The 12693-nt window shown below is 34.9% G+C and overlaps 1 protein-coding gene across 2 annotated transcripts in view; it reads left to right on the forward strand.

Moving 5' to 3' along the window:
• Window positions 1–12693, forward strand: part of LOC150096016 (uncharacterized) — a 381411-nt gene that overhangs the window by 14968 nt on the left and 353750 nt on the right. For both annotated transcript variants that reach the window (XM_090409077.1, XM_090409078.1), the window contains exon 2: window positions 7326–7415. In XM_090409077.1, coding sequence (XP_090265203.1) covers window positions 7326–7415 — 90 coding nt within the window. The remainder of the gene's footprint in view (window positions 1–7325; window positions 7416–12693) is intronic.

Here is a 12693-nt window from a genome sequence, read left to right on the forward strand (position 1 = left end):
TGACATTTTCTCCATTTAGTAACTGATACCATGTGACCAAAGATAGTATTCTCCTATAATATAACTGTAAAAAGTAATTCAAAAGCTCCGAGAATTGGATGGACATCTTGAGAATATTTGAATTGGTAGAAAATTTAATAACCAGTAATAGGAAATGTAGATGGACCAAAAGAGATCAAATGGTAAGACAAAAAAAAAAAATAATAATAATCCAACTGGAGACAAATTGCTTTTGTGTGACAAAACTACTTTTATGTTTAAAAATAAAGAGCCAATGGGCTTCATTTCGGTGATGTAAACATTATTTAAATTAAGGGGATATTAAATCCCACAGGTGTGCGATTTAATATCTCCTTAATCTAAATAATGTTTACATCCCCGAAATGAAGTCCATTGGCTCTTTATCATATAAATAATATATGAGTGCACCTTTTTGACAACCCGTATAGCAAAGTATATAAGTTCTTTTCGCTATACCCTTAGTATAATTTTTGGTCTAGCTACTCACTGATGAGATATCAATAAAGATCGAAACCGGTCTCGGTAGTGACCTCCTACCATAATGTAAAACATCATACATCTCCTAGGAGATGGGTTTTACATTATGGAAAATACTAAGAATAGCGATCAGAACTTTCTCCACCTTTGCTACGAGTTGCCCTAGTTTGTACTACGTGCTTTAGCTTACGCTAGTAGTCGCCGATACTTTTATAGTTTACTATATTTGGCATGAAACGCTTTGATTCCTACTTTTATTTGTTTGTATGCATTAGCCTTATACATCAGAGGCTTACATAGCATAAAAAATGAAAGAAGCCCACTTAACTCAGGCAATATCAATGTTGCATTTTGGTTGGAAAGATCTGGCCTCGAATTTCATTTAAGATGCAAGGAACTTTTAGTCTTTAGCTGAAGATGAGTTAGCTGGTCTTATACAATGTGACTGCTTTTCATCTCCCAAAATAAGCAAACTGACCAGAAGAAATGCAATTTATAGACATAATATCCTGGTCACATAGTCTTAGTTGCTTCAGCTGTAATTCAGTTACCCCCCCCCCCAAAAAAAAAAAAAAAAAAAACTTGTGTTTCTTGACCACATGGAGATTATAGTAAATGGTGTGAGTAAGACTTCCAGAGGACATAGCTAGATACAATAAAAAAAAGTGTGATAAGAAGTTGGCTCTGTAGGCTTAAAGCTGGAATATGAATGGATATTTATTAGCAGCTACTCATGATTTTATAAGCTTAAAGTAAAGTAGGAATGAACAAAGCCAGTTTGTAAACATTACTGATAGAAAAGACATGTTGCAGAAATAGAGCATTGTAATAAAGGGATTTTTTTCCCAACTCCTATATTTTCAGGTTGAACACATCTTTCTACCAACTTTGGCATACCTATATTGATACATAAAATGTATTTTTTATCTTCCCAGAAATGGATATTCTGAGGACACTAACAGACCAGAAGACTTCCACATATTTTTATACAGAAAATAATTATAACACTGGAAGAAAACTTGTGAAAAAGAACTTTATTAGCATAGAATTTTTGCCTAAGTATCATAGGTATTGTGAATACAAGATCATAGAATGGCAGTTAAACATTAACAGGGAATTCTTAGGTGGTGCTTTTTAATGCCACCTAAGTAGCTAATGTAAGATAACTATAAAAGGTCAGTAATTTCCTAACTTATGGAAAAAAAAAAAAAAAAAATATATATATATATATATATATATATATATATATATATATATATATAGACAATATAAAGTTAGTAAAGATTAGCTGATTTAAGAAGTACTATCTTCCACAAAGGGAAAATAAAATTTCATAAAAGTTGTTTCCTCATAGAATGGCTTTATAAAGAAATGTGAAACTTTACTTCCTATTTAAGGTATAAACAACCATTAGAATCCTAAAATGGCACCTGTAATAGATGATATTTGACCTGAAATAAAATGGTTTAAAAGTTTTGCAGTTAATCCATAAGGTTTGGTTACAAGGCAAAATCCCAGGTGAATTTGAATAGAGCATCCATCGTACCTATTTATATGTGAAGATTAGAGGAATTTCCTTCATTAATGTTCCAAGAAACATTTTGCAAGCTTTTTTTTTTTTTTTTAATATGTTTCTCCCACCCATGAACATTCCCAAGTGTACTTGGGAATATGTTATGCAAACTGGGGAAAACTCATGTTGATGTTTAGTGGAGAAAACACTCATCTAGAGATAATTAACTAAATTTATCTAATTAGATTATGTGAATATTTTGCCTTGGCATCATGTCACCAAGAAATACTCTAAACATTGCATACAGGTACACCAGCAGGAAGGTAAATGCATACTGAGTGTGAAAGGTTGAATCCTACAGTCCTAACTGGTGCCCTCTATAGGTGTGGTGATAGAATCTTGCTGAATGGCTCAATATGATAGTCCCCCCAGATTTTTGGTAAAGTGAGATCAATGAGTTTAGAGAATGTTGTAGTTCAGGTAAATGCCTAGTTTTGAACTTTCAAGATACAAGCAACAATTCGTATTTACGAACATTGCATGGACTAATGATTGGACTCCTAATTCATTTTATGCGGTTACAAACATTTTACATTGCTTGAAGTTCACCAATATTTCTCAATACACTTGCATTTTTTTAATTGATTTGTCTTATCTTAGGAAAGAATAAATCAACTTACACACATTACTATGATCACATTATGCTCATAAGATGGGATTTGCTTGTACTGTGATGGATTCAAAAATAGTCTCTCAGATTTATATCTGTTTCTATATAAAAGGAAGGTTTTCTCTCCATTGGATTTGGTGATCAGTATCCATGGCATGGTCTGCTACTCCAGAATGGCAGTAGTGCAGATAATGAACATAGTTTCAAAGTTGTTCTAGATGGATTTTTGCTGTTCTTCCAACTTCTTCAAAGTTCATTTACAGGATCAAGGGATAGTGTAGAGATCATAATGATCTAGGTGATTGTCTCTCAATCTTTCAGTACCTGCATACCCATTTTAAATACTCTCTCAGGCAAAGGCAATTTGGGCAAAGTTTATAATATTTCATTCAAACATGAATAATTATAAATATATTTATTTTTTAACATTTGCCTTATAATAAATTAACAGCTAATGTTCATTGATTTCATTACAAATATTTGATCTTGATGCATCAGCATGTTCTTTCTCATTTCAAACATCCCATTTTTAACCAGTGATCTATGTTATAAAGGGTTTAAGGAATACAAAAGAGAGAAAGATTAATATTAAATATTTTTAGTATTAATTATTATTAGTCTGCACTTCAAGATTTGTTAATAATCAACAACAGAACTGCTAAAAAAGTAAAAGAATTATCTGTGCAGGTAAAATCTTTACATCTTTCACAACTTGTGACTAAAACATGATTAAATGTATATAAATGCACACATAGGTGGTGAAAGATTCACTGAGGACTATTATGATTTAAGATAAAAATTATTTTGAAATTTAGTGCAGAGTGCTGATCATGCGGTTCAAACGTTGAAACTTTTAATGTAAATAGTTCAAACTACACAGTTGGAATACAGTTGTTGAGATGCAGCTCTAACAGAAGTCAGCTAACATGCCAGGAGACACATTTTGTTTAAAACGTCCTTCAGATTTTTTTAATCTTTCAATAATTTTGTTATTGAAAAATTGATCATAGAATGGACCTCACTTATCTCCAACAATACTGCTACAAACATGGTATATTGTATAAGGGCAACTAATTTTTGGTAATGTTGAAGGAGGTTAGCATGTTGAGAACACATGAAATTTTTTGAGGTGCTCTGGATGCAGAATATCAGGATTTTTTGCATTTTAATTATTTTTTTTTGGGGGGGGGTAAAGTGTTCTATTATTTTAATGGTTAATATACCCTACTTTCGTTTAGGTGTGCCTATATTAGCCATTAAAATATAATATAGCCAAAGTAGGCTATATTAGCCATTAAAATATAATATAGCCAAAGTAGGCTATATTAGCCATTAAAATAATAGTTTATTTTAGAGGAGTAACATGGGAATTTTCCCAGAAATAATACCTGCAAAGTTTTTTTTTTGTTTGTTTGTTTGTTATATTTTTAAGGGGAAGTCATTCTAAAAAAGTGTCCTGGATGTGATTGATTTCATTGAGAGGCTAATGTGAATCAGAGCAGATGGTTTGAGTTTTATTTGCTTAAGATTTTGATAACACATTACTGCTGGAAGGGGTAGTAATGTTGATGGATGTATCTTCAGTGTGAATAGGTTTTCTGAAGATAGAAAAGAGGTATCAAGGAAGAGCAAACCGTATTTTCCTTTTCATTGTTGGAATCGATTTTCAGATATTGGCTATTGAGGTGCAAAATGTTTTCAACATATAATTTCAAAACATATTTCGAAATATTTCAGCCATGTGCCCCAATGGCGAACATATTCTCAACATAACTTAGCCATATTGTGGGTTTGAGACAGTAGAGTTGAGGGCCTTTTCTGTCAACAGAAAATATACATACACCAGAAGTTATACCCATCATCTGTTCACATCATTACCCCTTCCAGTACTCTTGTGTTATCAAAACCTTAGCATATAGAGCTAAAACTGTCTACTCTGATCCCACCAACTTCTCCAGTGAAATTGATCACATCCAGAACACTTTTAGCCAGTGACCTTCCTCTTTAAAAAAAAATAAATAAATAAATTAAAAAAATCCAGAACACACAAAAACCCATTGCTATTCCCTACATCTGGGACACCTCAGAAAAAATTTCACATTCTTAAAAAAGGGTTAACATGTAGGTCTTCTTTAAGCCATATTAATAATTAGCTACTCTTATCTGCTCACCAAAAGATCTCCATCATCTAGATCAGGCATGAGCAACCTTTCCTTGTTCGGGGGCCAAATTATCATTCTGTCTCCAAATCAAGGGCTGGACCAAATTATTAAATAAAATAAATTAATATTAAATGAATTAAAGCAAGTTGTTACTTCATATTTCATTTATTTATAATATAATGCTTTGGTATGAAGCCCTACATAAATTTTATAATATAATGAACGACATAACAATTTAATGTGAAGATTGGCCTTGTACTTCAACTACGAGACTATCAGTATTGATGTTAATATTACTTGAGGATAATTGCATTGAATTTTCGAAGTTTTCGTCCGTTATTATTGTCCGAATTTTTGATTTATTGTATTTCATCCTCGAAAAAACTGTTCACAGATATATGTGCTGCCGAAAAGACAAATGATTTTTCTTGAAAAGGCGTGTAAATTTGTATATTTTTCTTCCACCAAATCTACAAGGAATGCAAATCACACACCCACTCATCATCTTTTACTTGGTTAATTGTGTTTCCTTTTATGTCCATAAAATCTGCAATGTTTTGTCTCAGATCATAAAATCGGTTTAACATTTTACCTTTACTCAACCACCTTACTTCACAATAATAAGACACATCTTCATAATCCGAAAATAGGTCTGCCAAATACTCCTTAAATTGGCGGTGATTAAGTGCACATGACTTAATAAAGTTAATACTGGCTACTACAACTTCCATAACATTTGTGAATTTAATTGATTTTGCACACAAATTTTGTTGGTGGATAATGTAGTGAAAATTTGTTAAATTTTCTGGATGGATCTGTAGTTCTATTGCTCTTTCATGAACTATTCCAATAAATCCCTTCTGTGCACCAACCATTGAAGGGGCTCCATCAATGCATATGCAGGATAGTGAATTCCATTTAAGCCCACATCTCTCAAAGACTGTGACTGTTTCAAATATATCTTCACCAGTAGTTGTTCCTTTTAATGGCCGAAATGCCAGTAATTCTTCTGTGATGTTGAAATCCGCATCAACTCCTCGAATAAATATTGCTAGTTGTGCTGTATCGGAGGCATCGGTGCTGTCATCCAAAGCAATTGAAAATGCTTCCAATCTAGCAGTCTTCTCTTTTAAACTTTTTTTGATATCATCAGCCATAATTTCTATCCGTCAGACAACAGTATGGCTCGACAAACGAATATTCTCGAAGTCTTTTTTTCTTTTCAGGATATATTATACTTGCAACATCCAGCAGACATTCTTTGATAAATTCTCCTTCACCAAATGACTTAGAATGCTTAGCGATTTTTTTGCTTACCACAAAGCTGGCTTTGATAATGCTGTGGTGCTATGTTCTTTGCTCGTTGAACATTTGCTGCTGGGTATCCAAGTTCTTCTTCAACTTCTGTATTTCATCTTTTTGTAGTTGTCCATCAATTTTTGGGTGATCCGCATATCTCGAAGTAAAGTGTCTCTTCAAGTTGTATTCTTTGTTGAGCGATGCAGGCACCGAACGGAACACAACATCAATGCAGGCACCGAACGGAACACAACATCAATGCAGGCACCGAACGGAACACAACATCAATGCAGGCACCGAACGGAACACAACATCAATGCAGGCACCGAACGGAACACAACATCAATGCAGGCACCGAACGGAACACAACATCAACGCAGGCACCGAACGGAACCCAACATCAACGCAGGCACCGAACGGAACACAACATCAATGCAAGCATGGAACAAAGCACAACACCAACGCAAGTACCGAACTGACACTTTATTATAACACGTTCACACACGCTGTTAGTCAAATTGAGAAAGAGACCTTGGTTGGAGAAAGCATAGTGTGTTTTGCACAAGTCATATGACGTCAGCTTAATGTGAGTTAGTAGAACACACCATGTTTTTTCCCACCATGAATCAGACAAACTTTGCTGAAATAGATTAGGGCCGGATCTGGCCCGCAGGCTGGGGTATCTAGGCCATATGTGATCTAGATCATCCTGGTGGCTGTGGTACCCTTGTTCTTGCAGACTAACTCAGTTGGACAGACTGAAAGAACAGCTTAAAGTCTTCTCTGGAGAAACACAAACTATGTTATGGAATAACAGACCATGCATGGATCTTCAGAGCTATTCTGAAAGATTCCATTACCACTCACATGCACATAGAGGGTTCCATTTAGGACTGTAGGAGCACATTTTACACTCTGTATTTACCTTCCTGTTCAGTGTGCTTAGTCTATCTCTTTGTGCACACGAAGATGCCTTGTGTGACCAAGGCAAAATATTTTCATAATCTAATTTGCTAAATAAAATTAATTATTCTTTATAGGGCTGTTTTTCTATGGTGAACATAGAAAAACACCCCCTTATAAATAGTTTATACAATCAACTGTTTTATTTAATTAAAAAAAAATGTATACAGGAAATCTAGTTTAATTTACATATTGCTTATTAGTCATATTTTTCTTCTAGGGAACTAGTGCTGAGCAAGATAATCGCTTCAGTGATAAACAGAAAAAATTACTGAAGCAACTGAAGTTCAATGAAATTTTAAATCGAAAAGTAAGTATAATTATAATATATATATATATATATATATATATATATTTTTTTTTTTTTATTATCTGAAAGTTTTTTTTTTTTAAATTCTAAATTTCCAGAAGTATACTTTTTCAAATGTAATTTACTGTCATTACATCTGTGGATCATTGCCTAGTTGCTTATAAAGATTATCAAACTATGATAATGGTTGTCATTTATTATCTTACATGTACATATTACATTTCAATGATAAATAGGAAAAACAAAATTTCATTGTCAGTTAATGAAGCCTGCAAAACAGGCTTTGTGTGCTAGTTTGCAGTTTGTGGAAGGAAAATCCTGAGCTACCTGAGGAAGGAAAATAAACATTCTATCTCCATTTAAGACTGGCCGACTTAACCCTCCATATTGTACTGTGGATTCTTATATGTTGGTTAATACTCATGTTGATGTTTAATGGAAATAACACATGCCTAAAGTAATAATTTAAAAAAAAAAAAACTAAAAAGTAACTACATTTTTTAGCCAATATTTTGTCTTGGTCAATGTGTGGATATTAGCTATCTAATATCCACCTAGGAGCAAAGAAAATATATCTATCATCTTCACTATAGCTGTTCCAGGATGGTAGACCATGTCATAGATACAGATCACTGAATTCTATGTGGAAAAAACCTCCTCCTTATACAGAAATGAATACAAATCAGAAGACTGTTTATGGAATCTGTCAGCATTACAAAATTCTCCAAACTTTAACAAATTTGGCTGCCTCACACTGCCAAAAAAAAATCTGGGAGACCATCATTATTGACACCATCAGCAGAATTCCACCAACACACCCATAGAGGACACCAGTTAAGACTGTAAGAATCAGCCCTGCGATTTCCTTCCTGCTGATGTGCATGTGCTTAGTTTTTCTTTGTGCATAAGCCTTGTTGACCAGATAGAATATTCACTAATAATCTAATTAGTTAAATAAATTTAGTTAATTATTACTTTTAGATGTGTTTTCTCCATTTAGCATCAACATGAATATTAATCCTCCATAAAAAAAAGACTTAGCGATGTTTCTCTGTTGCAAATGGGATTTGAACCCAGGCTTGTTTTTCAGTTGATGTATGGTAGAAAAAAATATCCATCATGGAAATACTTTGGTTGTCCTTTAAAAATTGACTGAAGAACTAAATCAAAAGCAAGTTGTGTAGTTATTCTTTATTTATTTTGGATTTTTTAGTTTTAGCTATTATTGTGTGTTGTCAGAGTTCATAAAGAAGGTTCTCAAATAATTTAAAGAATAACATTTTTTTTAACCCTCCTTTTGTAGTTTTCAGTTCAGAATAAATTGTAATTAATTCATAATTAATATGCTTAAAAAAAACTTCCCCAAAGTGAATAACCTACAAATTCCAGTAACATGTTGGTATTGTGACCTGCAAGTGATTTATTGCTTAACACCTTGTAGCAATGAGGATATTGATTTAAAAATAATTATTTTATTAGTATTACTTGCTAATCTTTCAGCCATCTATTATGATATTAGGCTACTGTGATTTTTAATTATAGTAGAATAAGTATGACAATCATTTAGATTTATATAACAATTATAATCAGTTATACTGCAGTAATAAAAGGCATTACTCTCTATAAGGGAGGAAATAAAAGGCATTAGCAGATTTTCTACCCTGCATATTTAGTATTCTTCTAAATCACTTGCCATTTATTTCACCATTACGGAGAAGTAAATTCTTCGTGTGATTGCTCTGTTTGAGATTTCTTTGCTTCAAAAAAAACTCATTTTCAACAACAGCAGTTGGGTCAAGATAAAAATTAAACTGCTAGAAGAAATGGCATACTCTTCATATCAGTCCATATAAACAATGTAGGGACACGTTGGCATTGGGCAGTCAGAAGGACACCAGTGACAGGATATTTTAAAAGTTATTGAAATTGTCATTATAGAAGATAGATAGAAGTTTACCAAGGATACCAAAATAGCTATGCCACTGACACTAGAATAAGTAGGCATATCTGCAACCAGCTATCAGAGATGATCTCAGTAAGGGGGGAACCTATATATACAGAATCATAATTGGTTAAACAACTTTGAAAAGCCTCATTGACTGTGTTATTGTTGATAGTGATATCTTCATGCTGGTTTAGGATACAGTGCTGTGTAGAGGATTTGAAATTGGAAGCGACCATTACTTGATTGCCTTGGCATCCCATTATACATGTCCATAAGGATATGTGCGTTACATTATGGGATATTAAGGCAATTGATGTGAAGTCATGAAGTTACTTCAGGCACAAACTTTGTTTCATTACACTTGGATAAAGGATGAAACCAAGAAAATAATTTCTTGGCATCTTTAATTTATGAAGTGTGGTGGTTTAGGGTAGATAGGAATTTTTGGGGGGCAGATCGGCTTTTTTTTGTTTTGAAGAGATTTTACCTTAGCAATTTACTTGAGTTGCATAAAACAGATATCGTTAGACTGCAAAACATTTGTTCTGATACTGCACAGAAAATATTATATATAAAGCAGAGGAAATGGAGATGAGAAGCTGTTGACATGAATAACAGTGGCTGATAGACACTAGCCTAGTAAGTAGTGGAGCAGTCAAGAAAGCAGGTGATCTCTTGTCTTGATTCACTTTCATGGATTCAATTTTCTGCTCATTCATGATATGTAAGATTGAACAACCTTTCTCATGTATGCGATTACCATTAAAAAAAAGTATTTGGCATTAACAGATTCTTATCCTGTCATTGACGTGAGGAGCTTAGGATCTTTCTCAGACATAGCCAAGTTAGCTGGGCTTGGACTGTAGGGTTTTTCATCCCACAAGCAGGCAAACTGGCCTCGAGAAGTCAATGCTTCCACAGACAATAGGATACACTGGGAGGCATAGGACTAACCACTGTATCCTTGTGTATGGTTATAGTTAAATGAATAGAAAACCCTCAACACTGCAAAGTAAAAGAGGGAAGAAGAAGATTCTTCTTATTTTATATTATTATTATTCCAGGCAACTCCAAGGAGTCTACAGACTCATCGAGGGAGGCCCTAACATCATGTCAAGAACAACTATTCAACATTAACACAGTATCTATCATACCTCGCCTTGAACTCATCCACGGTCGTAGCACCCACAGACTCTGGCAGCTTATTCCACTCATTCACCACTCTCCAAGTAAAAAACCTAGCTCTAACACCCCTGCTAACGACATTCTTGCCCAGCTTCCATGTTTGACCCCTAGTCCTCCCACCCAAAGTCCTATTCTCAAAAATATCTTCTGGATTAATCTTATAGAAACCCTTCAGTAATTTGAATGTCTCAATCATAACACCCCTTTTCCACCTATCAACCAATTTTTGCAACCCACAAATCTTCAACCTGTTCTCATAAGATTAATTCCACAGACCTGCTATCATCTTGGTCACTCATCTCTGGATCCTCTCCACCTCCTCCCCATCAAGAAGAAACCCCGGTGCCCATATCTGGGCACAATAGTCTAGATGGGGTCTTATCAAGGCTCGATACAGAGGAACAATAACTTGTTTGTCTCTGCTTGTTAAAGTATTTTTCAGAAGCCAAGTAATATGATGAGCTGATTTAGCCACTTTTGCAATGTACCGCCTAAATTTCAATTCCTTTTCCACCAACATTCCCAAATCCCTGCATTAACAGGGATTTGCGAATGTTGGTGGATTCAATCATCAATCAGTCTCCTGGAGTACGGTTCCATCAATGTGACAATGTGATATACTGCTGCTATTCTTTTCACCCTAAAATGCATAACCTTACACTTTGCCACATTAAATTGACATCCATTTTCCCTAGCCCAGTCCTCCAACCAAATCATCCTGTAAAATTTTGACATCCTGTGCACTCACAATTGCTCTACCCAACTTTGCATCATCAGCAAACAAGTGAACACTTCCTCTCAGGTCCTTTCCTATATCATTGATGAACAAATTGAAGAGTAGTGGTCCAAGAACAGAGCCCTGCAGCACACCACTAGTCACAAGCCATCTTTTGGACTCGACTCCTGAATAAACAAACCACTCTCTGGTATCTCTCCATCAACCACCCTCCTATCCATCTCATCAACCCTATATCCATCCCCATCTGCTCCAGTTTACTGATTGGATTTCCATGTGGTATCCTGTCAAAGGCCTTTGCAAGGTCCAGTAGAATCGCTGTAAACGCATTACCCTTATCCAGTTCAGCCGTCACTGTGTTATAAAATGTGAGCAAGTTACTGAGGCATGATCTCCCCTTCACAAAACCATGTTATCCCCCATACAATATCCCATTTTCATCTATCCAATCGTATTCTTTTCTTGACTAATTTCTCTAAGACCATGACAATGATTCCTGATTTGCTAATCGGTCGGTAATTTACAACAGCAGTCTTGGAACCTCCTTTATGCAGTGGAACTATTTTCCCCTCTTTCCACCTTCTCGGGACTAACCCAGACCCGAGACTCAAATTAAACAAAATGATCAAGGGTACTGACAATTCTTTAGCCGCTTCACGTGCGACACAAGCTGGTATACCATCCAATCCCACAGATGTATTGACATTGAGGTTATGCAATAGACTACTCACCTCCACTTCATTCACCACAATTCCCATATAATCTATTGGTTCATTCATTTCTGCAATGTCACCACCTGGATGATATATTCTTGCAAAGTGCTTACTCAGTAACTCAACTATATCAACTGATTCAGTTACCTCCCTACCATTAGCATTCTTTAAAATCATTCTGCCATATACATTTTTTCTTTTACTTGCAACATATCGAAAAAACTGTTTAGGATTCTCTTGAGCCTGCAGGGCCAATGTTCTTTCGTGATTCTTTTTTGCTTTTCTTACCACACTTGTTACCCTTCTGGCCTGCGCTTTATATCGTTCATGTGCCTGCAGGTCACCTTTCTCCTTAAATTCCCTCCATAGTTGTTCCTTTTTTTGCAGCTCAAGCTTAATGGTATTATTCATCCATTTAATTCCTACTTGATTTATTATTCGGACTCTAGGTATACAGTCAGCCATTGCTTCATGCAAACACTTCTTAACTGCCTCCCATGCACTATCAACTTCTAGCCCTTGCTGTTGTACATGCCATGGCACTGAACTAATCAAACTCCTAAGCCTGTCATACTTACCAGCCCGATAATTCCACATGTACCCTGTCTTAATTGTAAATTCCACACCTTTAGCTACCTCCCAAGTTAAGACCCCATGATCACGCTCACCGATTGGTGGCAATGTGGTCATATTTGTTAC

The sequence above is a fragment of the Typopeltis vanoorti genome, chromosome 19, assembly GCF_054136105.1.
Source record: "Typopeltis vanoorti isolate ZY-2024b chromosome 19, IOZ_Tvanoo_1.0, whole genome shotgun sequence".
Classification (NCBI taxonomy): Eukaryota; Metazoa; Arthropoda; class Arachnida; order Uropygi; family Thelyphonidae; genus Typopeltis; species Typopeltis vanoorti.